General features: G+C 37.9%; 1 protein-coding gene across 1 annotated transcript in view; it reads right to left on the reverse strand.

Moving 5' to 3' along the window:
- The window catches only part of DNAI3 (dynein axonemal intermediate chain 3), a 120,115-nt gene that overhangs the window by 41,072 nt on the left and 58,668 nt on the right, over window positions 1-20,375 (reverse strand). The window contains exons 6-12 of the mRNA XM_074221776.1: window positions 15,038-15,184; window positions 14,547-14,746; window positions 11,915-12,031; window positions 7,390-7,580; window positions 5,633-5,757; window positions 4,024-4,113; window positions 1,330-1,416 (exon numbers count right to left, since the gene is read on the reverse strand). Of these exons, the coding sequence (XP_074077877.1) occupies window positions 1,330-1,416; window positions 4,024-4,113; window positions 5,633-5,757; window positions 7,390-7,580; window positions 11,915-12,031; window positions 14,547-14,746; window positions 15,038-15,184 (957 nt within the window). The remainder of the gene's footprint in view (window positions 1-1,329; window positions 1,417-4,023; window positions 4,114-5,632; window positions 5,758-7,389; window positions 7,581-11,914; window positions 12,032-14,546; window positions 14,747-15,037; window positions 15,185-20,375) is intronic.

Consider the following 20,375-nt stretch of genomic DNA (forward strand, 5'->3'; position numbering starts at 1 on the left):
GATCAGGAAAATCTAGATCTAAATCTTGTCTCTACCATTTGTTAACTCTGTGACTGAGGGAGAGTTACTTAAAATTTTCAGAACTTCAATTTCCTCTTCTGTAGAATCATTCTGCAGCATTGACAGTAAGATTTTTATGATGATAATAACAATGACAATGATAATAGCTAGCATTTGTATAGGCTTCAGAGCTTATAAAGCACTTTACATAGATTAACATGTTTGATTCTCACAAGATGCTTTTTATCCCCATTTTACAGTTGAGAAAATGAGATTTATATATATATATACATATATATATATATATGTATGTATGTATGTATATGTAAAACCACCTTGCAAACTGGAAAGCATTATATCAGTGCCAGTCATGATCACTCCCAGTTTATAAATAAGGAAGTGAGATAATATAGTTTAAATTATTTTGTAAATCAAAGCACTATAACAGTGTCAGCTATGACACTATCCCCATTTTACAGATGAGGACTTGAAGTACTACAAAGTTCCAAAGCTAAGTCATTGGTAGAGTTCTCTGAGACTCAAAACTCAGGTTTTCTGACTTCAAATTCAGAATTCTTGCCAAGATTTGTTGGAAAAAGAGTTTTGTCATTGACTAAAATAGAGTATTAAATCTAGATGGGGGTAAAGAGTAGGACTGAGATGGCTTGATGCTTAGTAAAGAGCCCAGTAGGTCCTCTCCACTCACAAAGTGGCCTGCCCCTTGTTCCTTGGTCCTCCCTACCACACCAGCCCTCAATAGCTCTAGAACACAGAAAATTGGAGAAGAGATGGCACAAGGTTCTGAGGATGAGGAGGATGGGGAGGTACCCATGCCTCTTCCCCAATGATCCCTGTAGGCCGACTGGGGATAAAGGACCACTTTCTTGATAGTTGTCACTATCTCCTGACAGTCTCCTCATGTGATCCAGGAATTTCCCTTCCTCTTGATGTGTAAATTTGAGAGACAGTGTTAATGGGGGGAATATTTTATCATACTTTTCTTGTTATCCATTTCATTTAGATGCCATTACTTTTAGTTAAGCATTTCCTCTGTAAATTGATGGGAGCTTACAAGACTTTTGAGTAGCTACAAGCACCTTGAGCAACTTTTTAGGGTCCCCACTTGCAAGATAAAAATTCCTAAACAAATAATTCAGAGGAGAATATTTGGAAGTCAAGAAAACTTGAAAAATATTAGCATTTCTTATTTCTTTGGATCTTGTTAACCCTGACAACTCTTTGCAATACACTTTTTGAAAAATTATTGAATGAGGGGGAAAATGAAAATACATCCCATGCTGAAACAAATAAACCTGGAGAATAACTGACCTTAAGTATGTTTTTTTTACTGGACCCACTAGAATCTTTGAAATTTTCTATGCGTTCAGCATGTGCACTAAGGTCCCATAAGATCACCTGGGGGGAAAGATGTTAAGAAGTAAATCATGTGAAATGACAATATTTAACTAGGAGATATTTTGCTTCAACCTTTAAGAGGATGTGGGATTTTTGTTAGAGTGCATACTCTCCTAATCAACACAGACAGCCAGCTTGGTGGACGAGTCCCAAATCACTTGGAGTTGAGCTAAGAAGACAAAGGGTCAAGAGACAAAGGACATATTCCTGAACTTGCAATTATAAGCTTTGTAAGCATGGTAGAATCCCCTAGAGTTTGCATTTCACAAATAGAGGTTTAAAGTCTTTGGGATAGGAATTCATTATGTGATTTAAAAAAGATTGTTAAGAAAGCTGGGCATAAACCAATATCTTAACACCCTTTATCAAGATAAAGGTCAAAATGGATACATGACTTAGATATAAAGGGAGTTATCACAAGAAAATTAGAAAAACATGGAACATTACTTATCAGACTTATGGATAGACAAACAATTTACAAATAAATAAGAGAACATTGTGAAGTGTAAAATGGATGATTCTGATTACATTCATTAAAAATTTTTGGATAAATAAAATTAATGAAGTTAAGATAAGAAGGAAAGTAAAATTTCTGTCAAATTTATAAGAATAAGAGTCATTAGGGCATCTGGGTGGAGCAGTGGATGGGGCAATGGCCTTGGAATCAAGAGGACTTGAGTTCAAATTTGACTTCAGACACTTAATAATTACCTAGCTGTGTGACCTTGGAAAAGTCATTTAACTCCATTGCAAGGTAGTAAAAAAAGAATAAGAGTCATTCAGCAATTGATAAATGGTCAAAAGATATGTGCAGGAAGTTTTTCAATGAAGAAATAAAATAAAATCTATATAAATAGTCATATAAAAATGCTCTAAGTCATTATTGACCCAAAAAATGTAAATTAAAACAACTTTCTTATTTCATTTTAGACCTGTCATATTGGTTAAAATGACAGAAGGGAAAAGTGATAAATGTTGGAAAGGAATGTGGAAAAAATTGGGTATAATACAGTAGAATAAATACAAAAAGACCTATTAAGGAAGATGCTTTCTGCCTCCAGAGAAAGAACTGATAGCATGCTTTTACATATATGTCTATAGATATACATGCCCATACACACATTTATATATATATATATATATATACATATATATGTATAAAGATATACACACATGCACACATACATATCTGTGTCAGATAGTGGCCTTCTCTAGTGAGGACTGGGGAGGGATAGAAAAAAAATAAAAGTGCATAGCAGAAAACTAAAGAAAACTGAGAAGGAAGAACAGAAAAGCAGGGTAGTTTCGAAAATAGTATGTAGTATTTATTATATAGTTTTGCAAAAAAAAAAATGTAAAAAGTGTGAAATAGAGACTCATGGTTTCATGTTGAATCTTCTTTTGATGTGCTGCATATGGAAAATTTTTTGGTCTTTTTTGCATTTAAGTTCAAAATGAATAAAAAAGTTAAAATAAAAGAACCCAGAGTCTGCTTCATGTAATGATATATTAGAGCAGCCCTTGAGTGAAATGGACAGATTTAGAGATTAAAGAGAAAACTGTTATGTGTGACCTGATATTGCTTCATAGCTCTTGAGGTCTCATCTAATGTGGTCTATAGGAACCTGAGAAGGGTTGGGTTCGAGTCCTTCCCAGGACACATTCTGACTTGCGACCCTGGGCAAGTTTCTTGGCTCCTCAGCTATTTTTCAAGATGATCAGTTGCAAGGCTATCAATTGGCACATATCTGCAGTGGTAGAAGTTTTCTCCCTGGGAATTCCTGAACTGTTCCATAGAGGAAAGGAGGAGGAGGAGGAGGAGGAGGAGGAGGAGGAAGAAGAAGAAGAAGAAGAAGAAGAAGAAGAAGAAGAAGAAGAAGAAGAAGAAGAGAGAGAGAGATAAAGATGGGAGAGAGAGAAAAAATAGCTATAGAAAAAAGAAAAAGAAAAGGAGAAAGGTAGAAAGAAAGAAAAAAGGAAGAAAAAGAAAAAAGAGAAAAGAGAAAGAGAGAAAAAGAAAAAAGAAAGAGAAAAAGAGAGAGCAAGAAAGAAGGAAAGAGAAAGAGAAAAGAAAAAAGAAAGAAAGAGAGAGAGAAAAAGAAAAGAAAAGAGAAAAGAAAGAAAGGGAGGAAGAAAAAGAACAGGAGAAAGAAAAAAGAGAGACAAAGAAGGAAAGAGAGAAAAAGAAAGAAAGGGAGAAAGAAAAGAACAAGAGAAAGAAAAGAGAAAGAAAAGAGAAAGAAAAAAATGGAAAGGAAGAGAAAAAAGGAGAGAAAGAAAAAGGAAAGAGAAGAAAGGAAAGAGAAAAAAGAAAAAGAAAGAAAGAAAGGGAGAGAAAAAGAAAGAAGAAAAAAGAGAAAGTAAATTCAACATTCTTATTAAAAGTATTCCAAAATATCTAAATTTAACACTGAGGGGCAGATAGGTGATGCAGTGGATAGAGCACCAACCCTGGGGTCAGGAGGACCAGAGTTCAAATTTGACACTTAATTACCTAGCTGTGTGACTTTGGGCAAGCCACTTAACCCCATTGTCTTGCAAAAAACAAACAAAAAAAAAGATTAAATTTTACTTGGTGGTGGTGGTGGTGGGGGGAATGGTACATACCTGTCCATTTATACAGCCTCCAGCAATTATATTTGGATTAGTGGGACAGAACTGGAAGCAGAAGATATCATCTGGACTTTCCAGCATCAGCTAAAACAGAACCCATCCCAAGAGGACAGAAGACAGTGAGATAATGCTTTTGCTTTAGACCCTCCTGTATAGAGACAGAGCAGCCAGTGGCCCAGTGGGAAATTTTCTAATAAGCCAACTGCAGAAGAAAAAAAAGTACCATTTACTTTCTTCTTACAAGCAAAAGAGGTCCCTTTCCATCAGAGGATGGGAATAAGGTGACAGAAGTGATGCCTGATGGTCAGCAACAGTTCTGGGTGGGTCTGAGCATCAAGAGGGAAAGTGAGAGCAGGTAGGGAATGACAAGAGGAGGTGGCTATTGCATAAAGGTCTAGGGGCATCCAAAGGGGAGAGTCTCTAGACCAGGAATATTTAACCCGGGGTCTAGGAACTTGGTTTTAAAACATTTTGATTACAGTTTCTTTCATAATTTGATGCATTTTATTTTATTCATTTAAAAACATTATTCTGAGAAAGGATCCAGAGGCTTCACCACACTCCCAAAGGAGCCCACCATAGAAGAAAGGTTAAGGCCTTAGAAGCCTCTCTCTGTCTCTCTATCTGTCTCATTCTTTCTTTCTGTCTCTATCTCCCTCTGTCTCTTTGTCTCTCTCTCTCTCTCTGTCTGTCTCCCTCTATCTCTCTCTCTTTCTTTCTCCTCTCTATCTCTGTCTCTGTCTCTGTGTCTATCTTCCTCTATCTCTGTCTGTCTGTCTCTCTCTGTCTCTCTCTGTCTCTCACTGGCTCTGTCTCTGTCTCTGTCTGTCTCTGTCTCTCTCCATCCTTTCACACCAAGGGATGCTGCCCTGGAGGAGCCCTCTTGGAAGGGAGGCCCACCCCTGGGCGGTTCCTCAGGACTCCCAACCTGGGGCAGCTCACTCCCTGGCCTGGGCCTTGCCACCAGCCTGGGCAGGGGGCATTGGCCTCGTCTTATAGCAGCCCGAGGTTGCTGCAGAAGGGAATCCTAGAAGCTCCTTCTGGGGCTGCCTCCGGCCTAAGCCCCCCTTGTCCCCCCAAAGAAAGGCTGGGGCTGGGGGGGGGGTCCGAGTGCTCAGCATGGTTTAAGGCCTGCCAACTGCTGCCAGCTGCTGCCATCTCCTGGTCAGCCGAGGCTATAGGCCTGCCTGGCTCTGTGATCATCCGGTGATCGTCTCTGATCCAGAGATCAGAAGAGAAAGCTGGTCTGAAAGAAGTCAGAAACCTGAAACCCAGCAGATTCTCAGGACATTCCGGGCTGATTCGTGCCAACTCCATTCTGAGGAGAGGGGCTGGCTGGGCAAAACGGCCCAGAAAGTAGCACCCTACTGCCCATCGGCTAAGCACAGCGCAGCCTTCTCAGCATCTTGCTCCCTGTGCAGAGAGGGCAGCTGGAATGGGCCCCAATTTGCAATGGTAGAAATTCAGTTTTTAAGGGGATCTTGATACACCAGGAACCAAAAGGTGTAACTTATGAGGTGTTTTGAGGTGGAAAATGATCATGTTTCTGGGTCACCACATGATGTGGAGGCATGAAACTCGCTTTATAATTCTTTTTAAATACCTGAGGATGGATAGGATCAGAGAAACTCCAAAAAAGAATCAGAGATGGTTGCAAAAGTAACTTGCCCGAAAAGTGAACTCTTTCTTCATAACTGAGTCGTTCTGCTACCGACACCGCTATTAGTCCTGATTTTGGAAGAAGGGGAAAAAAGGCAAAAACGAAGAAATGAACAATTGTAGTTTGAAGTTTTATAGCAAGAGTCTTGTCCAATGTTATTTTTCAGTGACTCGTTTTCTCTACTCATGTTTTGATGACAATTTGAAAGAAAACTGTGATGCAGGAACCCCAGACATGATCAATAGAAATAAGGCTGTCCTGCCTAGATGTTTGAATGGTCTGTCTGGCATTTGGGGGTTAACTGAAAGATTACTGTAGGTGGTTTGTATTCCAAAATGATTGGCAGCTTCCCTCCTCCCACCCCCAAGGAAAAGGAGTCAGCTGCCTCCAGGGTCCTGAGTCTATTCGGAATGACTCTTGCAGGAGTTTCTTTAAAAGATACATTTTTAAAAAGAGGCAGATGGGATCTCTGGGAAGCTCTGCCAACAACCGACATTTTCCAGTGGTCAAGAATCATTAACATTCACCAAGTCACTTTTCCTAACACTGAACTGCCTCTGAAGCTTGTTCACAAACTGTTCTGCTGAACAATTGTTCAGATCCCAAAGGTGATCCTGAGCTGGCAAGGGACAGGGGTGACCAAGACCTTCCCACAAACCTTATTCTATTTTTACAATCTTAAATGCAAAGGCATCATTGAAATGTGAAGACTTGTAATATGTTGCCCTAAGATAGCATTTAAAATAACAGACTCCCCCCACCCCATTTCATACTTTTAGAGTAGGTAGAGGGTACCCACAAGGGGTTGTTAATTCTATTAAATGTACCTTTCAACATTTCAAGTTTGTCTTCACTCATTTCTTCTTTGGGAGAACCCTTGGATTATCAGTGAACCATACATTTCTTTATATTGATTAGAGATTTATATTTCAGGGACTACATTTTCTCACCTAAATGGTTTTAAATCTAGTCAGGGTGAATTATTTTTTGTTTGTTTTTTGCAAGGCAAATGGGTTTAAGTGGCTTGTGCAAGGCCACACAGCTAGGTAATAATTGTCTGAGGCTGGATTTGACCTTGGTACTCCTGACTCCAGGACGGGTGCTCTATCCACTGTACCACCTAGCCGCCCCTAGTCAGGGTGAATTCTTGGCCATTTTGAGAGGTTCTCTATAAGTACTGGAAAATAAACAAGCTATGTCTAATTGAATATAAAGGCTTTGGTCTTTGCAGATTTTTCTTTGAAAGGCACAGAGACTGGTCCCACAGACTAGGAATGATACTTGATTAGAAGCATCTTCAGGACCCCAAACCCAATAAAGGCTAAGCACTCTTGGGTAAACTTTTCATTCATAGAAACAGATTCACAGTGGAAGTGAATATGGAGGTGATAATGAGGAGTAAGAGGGAAGGCTATATTCTATTTTGTATAAAGCCATAGTAAACGACCCTTTATGGATTCATAAAACTAATTTCTAAACCTCGGGTCATATAATAAAGTGTTTATACAGTAGTGAAAAAGTGTCATCATTCTATAATTAGAAAAAAATGTTTCCAAGTGCTTTATTCCAGTTGCCCAAGATCATTAAATATTGTTTCTTAACTTTTGGAATAAATTATTTAACATTTAGCTTTTTTAAAGCAATTAAAAATACATTTTAGTGGCTAAACAAAGGAGAGTTAGTATCATATAAATTATTACCATAAATCGTGGGATGCCAACAAATGCAAGTAATAGTTTTTTCCTTTATGTTGTGAAGATCAGTAAAGGACTGATATTCTTTAAGGTAAGAATCTGTCTTTTCACCAAAAGCAGTTTCTTCCTCACCAAGTGCCTTCCAGTCATCAATGAACACATTCATGATTTCATTTTGTTGCAGGGCCATTTCAACACTATAAAAGAAAACTTTTTGTTTATTTTTCAAAGATTTCAGATTATAGTCTTTTATCTATATAAAATTCTGGTTATTGCTTATTCTCTATTTGAGCACCTACACCAGGTCCTTTAACTTTAGAAAATAAGAGATTAAATGAAAAGCAATCTTCCCAGATGAGCTGTTAACTCTGTTTGAGCTAAGGATAGGGTGCACAGGTAGGCAGAATATCAAGCAAACTGGCTGGATTGGGAGGATAGCACTTCCCTGTTCATGACATTATTGGACTCCTGGACGCTAGAGTCTGTTACTATAGCTATGATATTTATGTTTTAAAATTATTATTTTCTATACTTGACAAACAGCATTAAACATTAGGATATCAGTATATGTTAAACACGACTAGCATTTTTATAAAGGCTATAACAAATTAAAAGTTTTAAAGTTTTCTGCTTATCCATCTCTACTTCTCCCCTCCTATTTTCTTTTGTACATTAAAAAAGAAAAAGCTGTGATGACCTCTTCTCTTCCTCCTTTTCTTTCTTTCTTTCCCTTCCTTCCTTCATTTCTTTTTTTCTATTCCTTATTTTTAGTGTCTCTCCCAAATACCAACCCTCCAAATAAATAACAAAAACAAAAACCTTTCCTTGTAACAAATATTGCTGCGGGATTTATCATCACCTTCTCTGTTTAAGTTTGTTATCTTGGCATTTACAAAGCTCCTGTCTATTTAACCTGCAATCACTTTAGCCTGCCATTGGTTGAGTGATGGTCCTCTGGCTATGATCGGCCTCACGGACCAACTAACCCACAGATATAATTAACTGACAAGGACCATAGGATCAACGATTCATCACTCGCCGGATGCCAGGGTAAACTGATTCCTGGACAAATACACAAGGGGGAATATACCATTTTTGAGTGCTGAGATAAGAAGATAAACTACAGCTTATTTCTCCCTTCAGTTACTTCAAAAATGGTTTTGTCATCTTTGTCATCTTGTCTTCCTCCCTAACAGTACAAACCATAATCCAAGTCCATGTTCATGTCATTTCCACAAGCTCTAGAAGCACTTATCCTTTCCTGATGTCCTAGTCTTCTTAGAGAATGAAGAAACACAACAACTTATAGGCAATAATAGCTTTCCCACGGGACCCAAAAATGCAGCTCTTTCCCTCCTTCTTCCCTCCCTCCCTTTTCCCTTTCCCTTTCCCTTTTCCCTTCCCCCTTTCCCTTTTCCTCCCTTTACCTCTTTTTCCCCTTTCCTATTTCCCTTTTCCCCTTCCCTTTCCTCTTTCTTCTTCCTCCCTCCTTACCTCCTTCTCTTCCTCTCTCCCTTCCTTCCTTCCTTCCTTCCTTCCTTCCTTCCTTCCTTCCTTCCTTCCTTCCCTCCCTCCCTCCCCCCTCTCTCCCTCCCTCCCTCCCTCCCTCCCTCCCTCCCTCCCTTCCTTCCTTCCTTCCTTCCTTCCTTCCCCCTCTCTCCCTTCCTTCTCTCCTCTCCCTCTCTTCCTCCCTCCCTTCTTCCCTTCTTCCCTCTCTTCCTCCCTCCCCCTGTCCACATAGGGCAGGATGGGGAATCTTTTTTCTGCCAAGGATCATTTGGATAGTTCTTGCCCATACAAAATTATCAATTTAAAAATTAGCCTGCTATATTTGGTCAAACATTTAATTAATTCACCCCTAAATAGCTCTGAGCCTGCAGTTGCAGTGGAAGCATCAGACCAGATTTTGTGGATCAGATGTTCCTTGCCTCTGACATAAGGTATTGTATCCTTACCTGCTGTTACTCTGCCCAAAGAAATTTTGATTGCTGAAACCTCACAAGCTATCTTGGGGTTTACAGGTCAGATTTCTTAAGGATCATGCCTTAAACCTAAATCATTTGCTTCTCTTTAATTGGCCAATAATAGGTCCCAAGTTTCACTTGATCATTGGACTCTGATGGCTCAGAGTGAGTGTAAATAGCAATTGTTTGTATTTTGGCCAGACACCCTGAGCATTTCCCCTTCCCAGATTCGTTGATTGATTGATTGATTGAATGATTTTTTTTTATTAGGAACAGAGGCCATTATTTGCCTCATTTCTTACCTAACTTTAATCACTGAATGGATGTTGCCTCAATCAAAATGAAACCTGGGAAAGACTTAACCTAAAAAAACCCTAAGGTCTCCTACTCCATGCAAGTCCATCTCCAGTCATCCTAAGCTCTGTCTTTCCATTGGACCTGAGTGAGGCTGGTGACTTTGCCCAGCCTGCCATCAATCGCTTAAACCACAATTCATGGTATCACCTTCCTGACTTAATGGTCCTCTTTGAGAACAAAGTATAAACAACAACAGAAGCCCTTATCCAACTTCCTAGAGGGCCTTTTTTTAGCCTTTTGAGCATTCTATAAGTACTAAGAAGTACTCAGGTTGTCACTCTTGCATCTGCTCCATGATGGGCCATGTTTTTCCCCCCCAATCATACAATTTGGAGCTGCCATTTTTTATGTTGCTTCTTGTATACAAATCTTTGATGGTAATATGTTGCAGTATCCTTGTGCCCATCATATGTCTCTTCATTGCTCTTTAGGGTTATCTGAAATTCTGAGACTTTGAAATTTGTATAATCTTTTAATTAGTAGTCAGTAGCAATACCAGAAGAATATTGGTTTTAAAAAGATATATTTTCATGTGAGGGAGCCACTTGAGGGCATTGAAAGCATAGCATAAATCTCCACATAAAACACAGCCCATTCCCTTCCTCCTTTTCCAGCTCATTGTCAATAGACAATTGGAAAGTAGCTGTCCAAGACTGTAGATACTGGTGCTAGACTAACTCAGTGGAATGCCCAACCAGCAGTATGTTGTAATGCGGATAATAGGCATTCTTCATCTGCTTGGGTTTTTTTTTTTTTAATCTGTATGGATTAAGTCAATCTATGGTTAATGATTACAGATCTCTTTGAGGAATCCCTATACTCTTTGGGACTTGCAGTCTTCATGGTCATGTGCAAACAAGGCTATTTGGAGCACCTTATCACTTTTAAGGAAACCCTCTTCAATTTGTGTGGGCCACCTCCCATCATGGTGGACACTTTGGACAAATACCTCTATCTCCCTTTGTTTGATGTGGACAATCAATGGTTAGTTGAACCTAGCTATCTCTGTCACTGTATCAATTAAGACAACTTGTCAGCCCTGTAGTTTTAAAGGCTATATTTTGTTCCCTTGAGGCAAATGCTTTAAAAAAGCCCCAAGAAACAATGAATTTTTTTAATTTTCTATACCTTTCAGGCAAATTGTATGACTGGGAAGATGTCTACTTTTTTTTTTAAAACCTGCCTATTTCCTTTTAATAATTCCATCTAGGATATTTGTATCATTTGATGCATAAAGGTGCAGGTAATTCTCATAAAAATTTTAGAGACAAGAGAAAATAGGTATATGAAAGGGTAGTTTTTTTTTAAAATAAATCCCTGAATCTTTTCTTTTCATTTTTGGTAGTAATACTGCCCATGAATTTTTCCATTCTTTTGGCCTCTTCCCTTTTGATGCCACAGAACTTTCAAAACAGTGTACTTGGCCTGGGACAACTCATCTTCTGAATTTCATTTTCCTTAATGCCACTGTACTTTCCTTCTTTTTGAAAGATGAGGAGAATGGTATTTAAACTATCTACTTTGTGAGGAAAGTAAAATTCTAGGACTTAATTATTATGATTATTTAATCTTCACACCAACCATGTAATAGAGACACATTAATGGCAGAAGTGTAAGTATCCAAATGTGATGGCTATGCAACTATTAGATGATGAAACAGACTCTTAAGGAAAGGCTAACAGCTCAAATTCATTTTTTACCCATTTGTTGTTCCTCCTTCCAGTTTCATTTGCAAGGTTATGGGAATTGATCTGATTAGGCAGATCTCATGTCAAGGTTTCTGTAGATGCCATTTTCCCTTACAATGTTCGTGTGTGTGTGTGTGTGTGTTCACATGAGTATGGGTGTGTGTGTGTTCACATGAGTATGGGTGTGTGGATGATGAAACATCACACAATCATCCGCTTTCCTCTTTCATATTTTTCAAATGAGTTTATATTCTAACAGTGTTTTCCTTGGTTATTGTATCTCTCTTGTTGACAAAGAAATTGATCACGTTCTAGGTTTCTTTGGTGTAATAACTCCCAATTTTCTATTTGTGATGCCTTTGTTTGGTCAGTGGGAAACCAGTCAGGCCCTGATGTTACAAAGACTAGCAAACAAAGCAGGTTACTTGCTCATAGAGAAAACACTTTCTATTTGGACTAGATGGGGAATGGCATAAAGTCAAAAATCTAGTTTTTGCTTTAAATGATTTATAAAACTTTTACCTCAAGGTTACAGAGTTAAGAAACTCTTCCAGCACCTTTGACTGTAGTTGCTGTTCTTTTTCCTCTTCCGAAAATTCTCTAGGTGTATATTGTACAGCAGCATTTTTGGGATATTTCCTGAATTATAAAAATAAATGTTGAATACAGATATTCTTTATTCAGATGCTCAACATAAAATTAAAGTCAAAATTATAAGTTTGTGTGACAAGTAAAACGAACAGCTCTTCAAAGTTTTTAAAATGAAAGTTAAAAAAATTACTATTTTGTTGTCCCCTTATAGTAGACAAAAAGGTTGTTCTAATATAATAGTAGCATTTATATATGGTGACTTAAGTTTTGCAAAGTACTTTATGGATCTCATTTGATGCTCACATCAGCCCTGGGAGGAGGTACTACCATTGTACCCCTTGGCCTTTTCAGATAAGGAAATGCAATCAGGAACCAGTTAAATGACTTGTCCACGGTCACTTAACTAGTAAGTATATGAGTCAGGACTTGAACTCAGCTCTTTCAGACATCAAGTCCTAGTGTTCCTTCCACTGTGCCACTTGTCTTGCCTAACAGTAAATGGTCATCTTTCTTGACCAACTCTATCAATCAGTATTTATTTGTGAATCTTAAGAATTATATCCCAGTTATTATGAGTATTATAAATAATAATGGGGCAGCTAGGTGGCACAGTGGATAGAGCACTGGCCCTGGAGTCAGGAGGACCCGAGTTCAAATCCGGCCTCAGACACCTAATTACCACCTAGCTGCGTGGCCTTGGGCAAGCCACTTGACCCCATTGCCTTGCAAAAAATAAAATAATAATAATAATAATAACTGCAGTGCTCCATGTAGCTCATTTTTCTGTACTCAGCTTTTAGATAGGAATTCAAGTTCAACTATCAGGAAATATATTAAGATGCTGCTGAAATGAAATCTCCTGATTGAAGAGCTGCCTATATTTATATAGATACATGTGGGTGTGTATCAAAATGAGAATTGGTCTTTTTGACTGTAGCTGGTTAAAAAGCAAAACAAAAAGCAAAAACCATTGTCAATCTGTCACTTGTTTTTGATTTTTTTTCACCACAACAGTAAACAACTCATTTTATTCCTTTCACTAAACTGATTACATTCCACAAGTAGGAATTCCACATATAAATGTGACCTAAATTTCTCTCCGTCTCTTCTTTTTTCTAGTTAAGGCCTTCAAATTCAGTAATGTGGAGAGGAAGGTCCTTTTACTGATGCCCATCAGATCAGTGGCTCATCTGTAAGTTAGATCTGGAGAGCATTTGCCTGGCTCATGGACAGGCTAAGTAACTTCCTGGCCCCTTTATTTATGGATCTGAAGGGATCACAGATTTCAGATGACATCTTTTACATCAATTCTGTCTCATTTTCTGTTTAAAATGGGTTTCCTCATGCCCTGCTGTTCCCTTTCCATCCATTGTCTTCTGTGCCATCTCTAACTTTAATTCTTTCCATTGAAAGAACTTCAGGCCTGTAACATTATGTTTATATTATTCCTCAGTTCATCTCTTGAGAGATTTTTTGGGAGGTGGGGGTTGAGGAGGAGATTTGAATACAGTTCTTTTTAAACCTAGGGCTGACATGGCCCTCTCTAGCTACTAAGCCACAGTATGATACCCAAAAGGAGGAAAAAGTGATGCTTTAATATGTGTATTTATTTATATATAGTCTTAATCCCTGTGAATCAAATGTATTTAGTGTAGGGAGGCAGATCAAATTCTACTTAAACGTGGTGAATCAGTGTCATTCAGGCTTGTTCTTCACTGTAGGAAGGAAGAAGTTGGCTTTCAATTGCATCTAAGCCTCTTGCCTGGACTCCTGTCATAGCCTGAGGACCACCAGCTCTTCTAATAGCCTCTCCTACTTGTTCAGAGGACCTTGCAGTGGATAGGGAGCTGGGCTTGCAGTCAAGGAGACATGAATTTTTCAAATGCAGCTTCTGACACCTACTAGATGTGTGACCCTGGGCAAGTCACTTTACCTCTCTCTGCCTCAAGTTTCCTCAATTGTAAAACTGGGATAATAATACCTATCTCATAGGACTATTACAAGGATCAAGTGAGATACATAAATCCCATATGTATTTTTTTAGGTTTTTGCAAGGCAAATGGGGCAAATGGGCCCAAGGGCCACACAGCTAGGTAATGATTAAGTGTCTGAGACTGGATTTGAACCCAGGTACTCCTGACTCCAGGGCTGGTGCTCTATCCACTGCGCCACCTAGCCGCCCCTACCATATGTATTTCATTTCATCCTTTTTGCTTTATTTTAATCAGAGTTTAGAAAACTTAGTAAAAAATCTCCCCCTAGATGCAGGTAAGCCTTAATCTTGTAGAGGCTCCATGAGAAATGAAGTGACTTGCCCACAGGGTCCCAGGGACAATAGGGGCAGAGCTCTCTGCTTGGCTCTGTCCACTGGGTCACTTCGCTTCTCAGTGACCTGACAGGAGGTACTCAATAGAGACTTAAAAATGAAGTTGAATCACTTAATAAATCTACATTTTATAATTTCATATTTATTTTTATTTTCATGATGCATCTCAATAAGCCTGAGAATTAGGAAGTTTTCTTCATGAGTAACACGGTTGAGTTAAACCCACTTCATACTTACCATTGGGTCTGAGTGTGTTTATCCTTTAATACTGGTATCATTTGTATAGCAATGTCTTTCTCGAGCTGCTGGATTATGAAGTTCTTGTCAGAATATGATGTACATTCAATGTAATTTTCTTTCACAGTTGAAGCATTTTGGTCACCAAATGTAATGGGTGCACCAAATTTTTTTCGTTCACGAGAGATCTTATATTTAGCCTGCGATGAATGCAAAAAAGTAAATTACTGTTTTTTTGTTTTTTTTTTTTGGTGGGGGGGGTGGTTCTTCATTGGTATTAAAAGAATGTTTTCTCTCTCTTGTTTCAAAGGGAATCAGGGAGTCCCAAGAATACACAGAAGTTAGCCTTACAGAATCGGGAGAAATCATGGCTGATTAGTGAAGATAATTGGCCCACCATATGATGGTGATTTAGGAATCAAAGCAGCCAATAGTGGAGGGTTTTTGCCTTTGCTTTGAACATAGCAGGTGCTTCAAAATGTCATTCTGACCTTGAATGTAGATTCATGAACGGATTCTTCTTCAATCTCTTTCTCACTTCCCAGGGAAACCCAAGGTTTAGGAACTGGTGGTTTGTAAACATAAATGTCTTCAACACTTTCTTTGGCCTCTTCAGTGTCCATCTGCTCTTCTGGAAGCTGGGTAAAAGACAACATCGATTGTTGCATTTTCATTAGTTATATAATGAACTTTTCACAAATTACATAAATACTTTCTCTTATCTGCATACAAGTCTCCTTCACAGTCTTCCTTACATAACTCATTGAAGACTGGGCTCTTGAAAGATAGTCAAAATAGCACCAAATCTGGCTGGTCATACCCCAGGTCACAAGCCAGGGAAGACATCTTCAGTTTGATCAGAGAAGAGGATTTTTTCCCCCACAGTAATTCCCAGAAACCATTTATCTAGTAAGTTAAAAAGTAATGTAAATTGCAGTTTTCATTAGTGAAGGATCTATTCATTTGAATAAAATCCTTGGTTCTCAAAGTCATGAAAAATTCTTTTTTCATTCAGTTGAAGGACCTATGATACCCTTCCTCTTATATGGGTCCCCTAGAAAAGCCCCCCCCACCCGACTTCAGATGCACCATAGTTGTGAGCCCTCATTGGTGGGTCTGCTTTTGCCAATTGGTCAGAGATCACTGTTGAGCTATTGCTATTTGAAGGTGTTGTTCAGGAATTTCAGAGTTCATAAACATGGATGTGGTGCATTTGTAGGTGATGCAAAGATCAAGGTATGACTATTATCATCATTATTATTATTATCTGAAGCTTGTAGCCATCACAGGCAAATCAGATCTTCTGAACAAAAAACAAGGCAGAGTGCCCCCAAACCAAGATTAATTCTATTTTTCAAATAGTCTGCAACTGATATTAAATATTAAAATTGAAAGTCCATTGTTATATCATGTATGTCCATGAATATTTGACTTAGGATTAGAAAGTCCATGTGCATAGATGTTTGTGTGTAGGTGTGTGTGTGTGTGTGTGTGTGTGTGTGTGTGTGTGTGTGTTTGGATATGGATGTGGGTGTCCTATTTAATACTTAAAATACAAAGTGGAAATCTATATACTTAAAGTCCAATTCAAGGAAGATTATTTACTTTTTGTGAAATTTATAGATCACCAAAGAAAATTCACAGAATCTATATGGAATTTGGCTTTAGGAAGTCCACTTTACTCTCAATAGACTATTTGTATTAGCATGCAAATAAATTCAAACTAGCAAAAACTAAATAAAAATGACAAAGTTATTGTCTACTGTTCTTTTGAACCATTTCCATGATTTTATTATATATTCCTGTCTTTATTAGTCAGCAGCAAAAAAAAAACCAAAATAAATTAAAACAATTTTTACTTCTGGGTATATTCCAATTGACATAAGACCTTACTCTGTCCCCATATAGATAAGCCATAGAAAGGACAATGGGGAGTGAAAAAAGAAAAGGAATTCAGGTCATGCATAATAAGGTTCCCAGTGGGTTCATTGATGATATTATTTTTAACTCCTCTCAGATTGTTTCTTTTTGACTATCCCCTAGAAGAGACAACTAGGTGGCACAGTAGATAGAGCACCAACCCTGGAGTCAGGAGGACCTGAGTTCAAATCCAGTCTCAAGACTCAGACTCTGGACACTTACTAGCTGTGAAACTTTGGTCAACTTAACCCTAATTACCTCTTATCCAGGGTCATTCCCAGTCATCCTGATTCCTATCTGGCTACTGGACCCAGATGGCTCTGGAGGAGAAAGTGAGGCTGGGGACTTGGCACAGCAACCCCCCCCCAAATCCAATTCAGGTGCTTGGCATAGTATCACCTCCCTGATGACCTAGTCTTCTTTGAGAATGAAGGACAAGCAACAACATCCCCAGAATCAAGATGTTGGTTTATCATCAGTCCTGATTTTATTTGGGATTATTGAAAAAATCTCTTCTTTTTTCTTTATTCCTCTCCTTCCCTCTCATACATGTTGCCAGAAAGCCAGAGAATTACACATGTCACAGAGTTTGGCTGTTTTAAGTTCTGACACAATTCTGAATACATTTAAAAGGTTTTTTTAATGAATTAGTTTATTACAAAAATGTTACACTGTTAATAAGGAAAATAATATAATTTAAATAAAATTAATCTTTCAGAGCAAAGGAATTTAACTGATACAGTCAATCCTCATATTTATAGCATGTTACATTAACAAAAAAAACATTGCTAGGAGCTGAAATGATCCAAGAGAAATTTAATTTTCACAAAGGAGTAATGTCATAAGAGGTAGTCAACATTCCTGATTAGGGATTGGCATTGAAATTTTATGAAAAATAGCATTAAACTTATGTAATTAAATAAAAGGTGCTCACATTGTCTAATAGGTAATTAAATAAAAAGTGTTCACATTATTTAATAATAAGATATTATTATTAACTATCAAGCAAAGAATGAAATAGAAGACACGTGTTCACCAAAGGTATCTATCACTATCCTATGGATAGTCAAAATGGAAAAGGCATTCACAATATTAAAATTGTCCAGTCAGTTCTGCTTATGGATGACATTATGAACTTGGTCTATTCCTACCTATTCCTTTTGTTTCTGACTTCTGATCTACTGATGTTTCTATGATGCTGCAATATAGTTTTTCTTTGAACATCATTTACTTGGAATGTCATAGAAGCTAAAAGATTCTATGAAGAGATCTCAGATATGATGTAAATCTAATCCAAATCTGAGTAAGAATTTCAGCCTATAGAGCTGGTAAACTATAGGACAATGAGATTGACTTGAATTCCAAGGAAAAATAGAACAAATCATTGAAAAATGGTTGGTAAACATCAGAAAGGGAAGCAATGATTACAAAGCATCCAACAAGTCTTCAACAAGCATAGGAAAACTTGAGACGATCTCATTTCCTTCTTCAGAGGATTATTAAATGAATAAATACAAGGAATGTTCTCAAATCAATTTTCTGATATTTTAGTAAAGCTTTTGATAAAATTATCTCATATAGTTCTTGTTGTGAAAGAGATTTTGATTAGGTAATGCATGACCAAAAATGACCAGAAAGTAATTGTCATTGTTTCTATGCCACACAGTAGAAGATTTGCAGTGTTATGTACTAATCTGAGTTGAAGCCTGTGTTTTGTTTTATGTTTTTATCAATGGCTTTCATAAAGACTTTTCATAAGGGCATACTCATCACATTTGCAGATAACAGAAAGTGGGGAGAGAAATTTAATACACTGGATGACAGGCTAGAACACTAAGCTGAATCTATTAATATGAAATCCAATAGAGATAAATGGAAAGACTCATACTTGGGTATTAAAAAAATTGGCTTCCTAAGTGTAAAACAGGGGACCATGAATAGACAGTAGTTCAGAATAAGCTCTGGGAGTTTGAATTCAACATGGGTCAGTCAAAAATGTTAATGTCATTATGGACTTTATCAAGACAAACATTGCTTCCAGGAACAGAGCTAACACTTTGCGGATTCTACTTGTATCTGGTGCTCAGTTTGAGGCACCACAATTTAAGAAGATCATTGATAAGCTGAAAAGTTTCCAGAAGAGAAGCAACAAGCTAGTGAAAGTATTAATGTGATAGTTTTCAAGTATTTGAAGCTATGTACTAAGGAAGAGGGATTAGCCTGGCTATGTTTGGTCCCAGAGAACAGAATCAGGAGCAATGGGTCCAAGTTGCTAGCAGGCAAATTTAGGAGCTGTCCAAAAGAGTCATGAGCTTCCATAAGGGTTGATTGGTTTGTCCACTTTGAAGGACATCAAACAAAGGCTGGGCACCTACTTGTCATAAAGATTCTAGTGGGAATTTCTTTTATGAGTGGCACTAAAGAGCTACCAACTTTCCAAATGGATTTTTCCATCCCCATCCCAATTAATATTATATTCTGGAGGATTTCACTTTTGGATAACTTATTTTAGCTAACATTTTCTCATATTTAGCCAAGATCTCCATCTTTGAAACTTTCAGTCCTTGCTCCTAGTTTTGCCTTCTGGGCCAATGAGAATAAATCTAGACCTTTTCCACATGACAAGCCTGTTTGAAGACTCTCTAAACCAAAAATTAATGAACATTTGCCTCAGCCAAAGTCTTTCAACATCCTCCACTCTAAGCTGCTGTAATTGAAGATTTCTTCTGAAGCTCTCTCCTCTGGCTGCTATTCCAGCATCTCGAAATGTATTGACTTAGCTACCCAGAAATCTAAATCCCCCCAAAGCAGGTTTATTTTGTGTTATGAACAAGAGGAACTCTCATCTTGTTCTTGCCTTGTATTCAGGGCTAGTCACTGTCATGGACCCGTTGTTTAGGGCAAATCCTCATGCTAAGACTATTTCCTCCAACTGGGTTGGGTGTCTCTTCCCCATAATATCTCACCCTCAATCTTTAATAAAACTTTAATGATCAGATTTTGTTACTAAGTAGGATTTTAAATATAGATAACATGGATTTCTATAAGAAGGTGAAAACCATTCTTAATCATAAATGATTTTTAAAAATCCTTTTGCTCCTATCATAAGTAGAATGTTCTTATAAAAGAATATATTCTCTAAAATATCATTTTTGTGAAATTGATAAATCACATTTAATAAAATAAGATTATAAAATTATTTAGGCTGTATGTCAGATTAGAGAATCATAGATTTACAGTTGGAAGAGACTGTTTACTCCAGTATTCACGTTTTCCAGATAAGGCAATTGAAGCCACAAAATTGTCACTGTCTCGGGTCATCCACATGGAAAAGAGTCAAAAGATGATTCTTGAACCAATGTCCTCTGATGCAATGGCCAGTACTATTTCCACTGGACCACACGATATCTTCTCCCAACAAGTGTTCCATCAAATAATTAGCTTGATTGATTTTAGTCAATCAGTCAAATTAAATTGATTGGGTTAGCATTAGATGGTAAGAATGTAAAGTGCCAGATGGACAAGCCAGTACACATCTGCTAGCAGAGAGACTGAGGCGGGTGAATCTCTTGAGGTGAAGAGTTTTGAGTTGAATGGCCTATACAGAACAGGTGGACTTATTAAGTTCAACAGCAATATGGGGAACCCCCGGGATCATTGGGGAGTATAGGGTTGCCTAAAGAGGGGTCAATTAGGAGCTCTTTTGCTGATCAATAGTGGAATCAAGCTTTCCAACCTTGACAAATGGGGAGACCATATCTTCAAAAATAAAAAAGGAATAGAATAAACCAAGGATTGCAAGGATTTATATTCTGGATCAACTTCTTTACGCCCCAGGAAAGTTTATCATCAAGAACTGAATATTTGTCATCCCAGAACTAATTTGGATAATCCTGATCCAAAGGGCAG

Source organism: Macrotis lagotis, chromosome 2 (assembly GCF_037893015.1).
Source record: "Macrotis lagotis isolate mMagLag1 chromosome 2, bilby.v1.9.chrom.fasta, whole genome shotgun sequence".
Classification (NCBI taxonomy): Eukaryota; Metazoa; Chordata; class Mammalia; order Peramelemorphia; family Peramelidae; genus Macrotis; species Macrotis lagotis.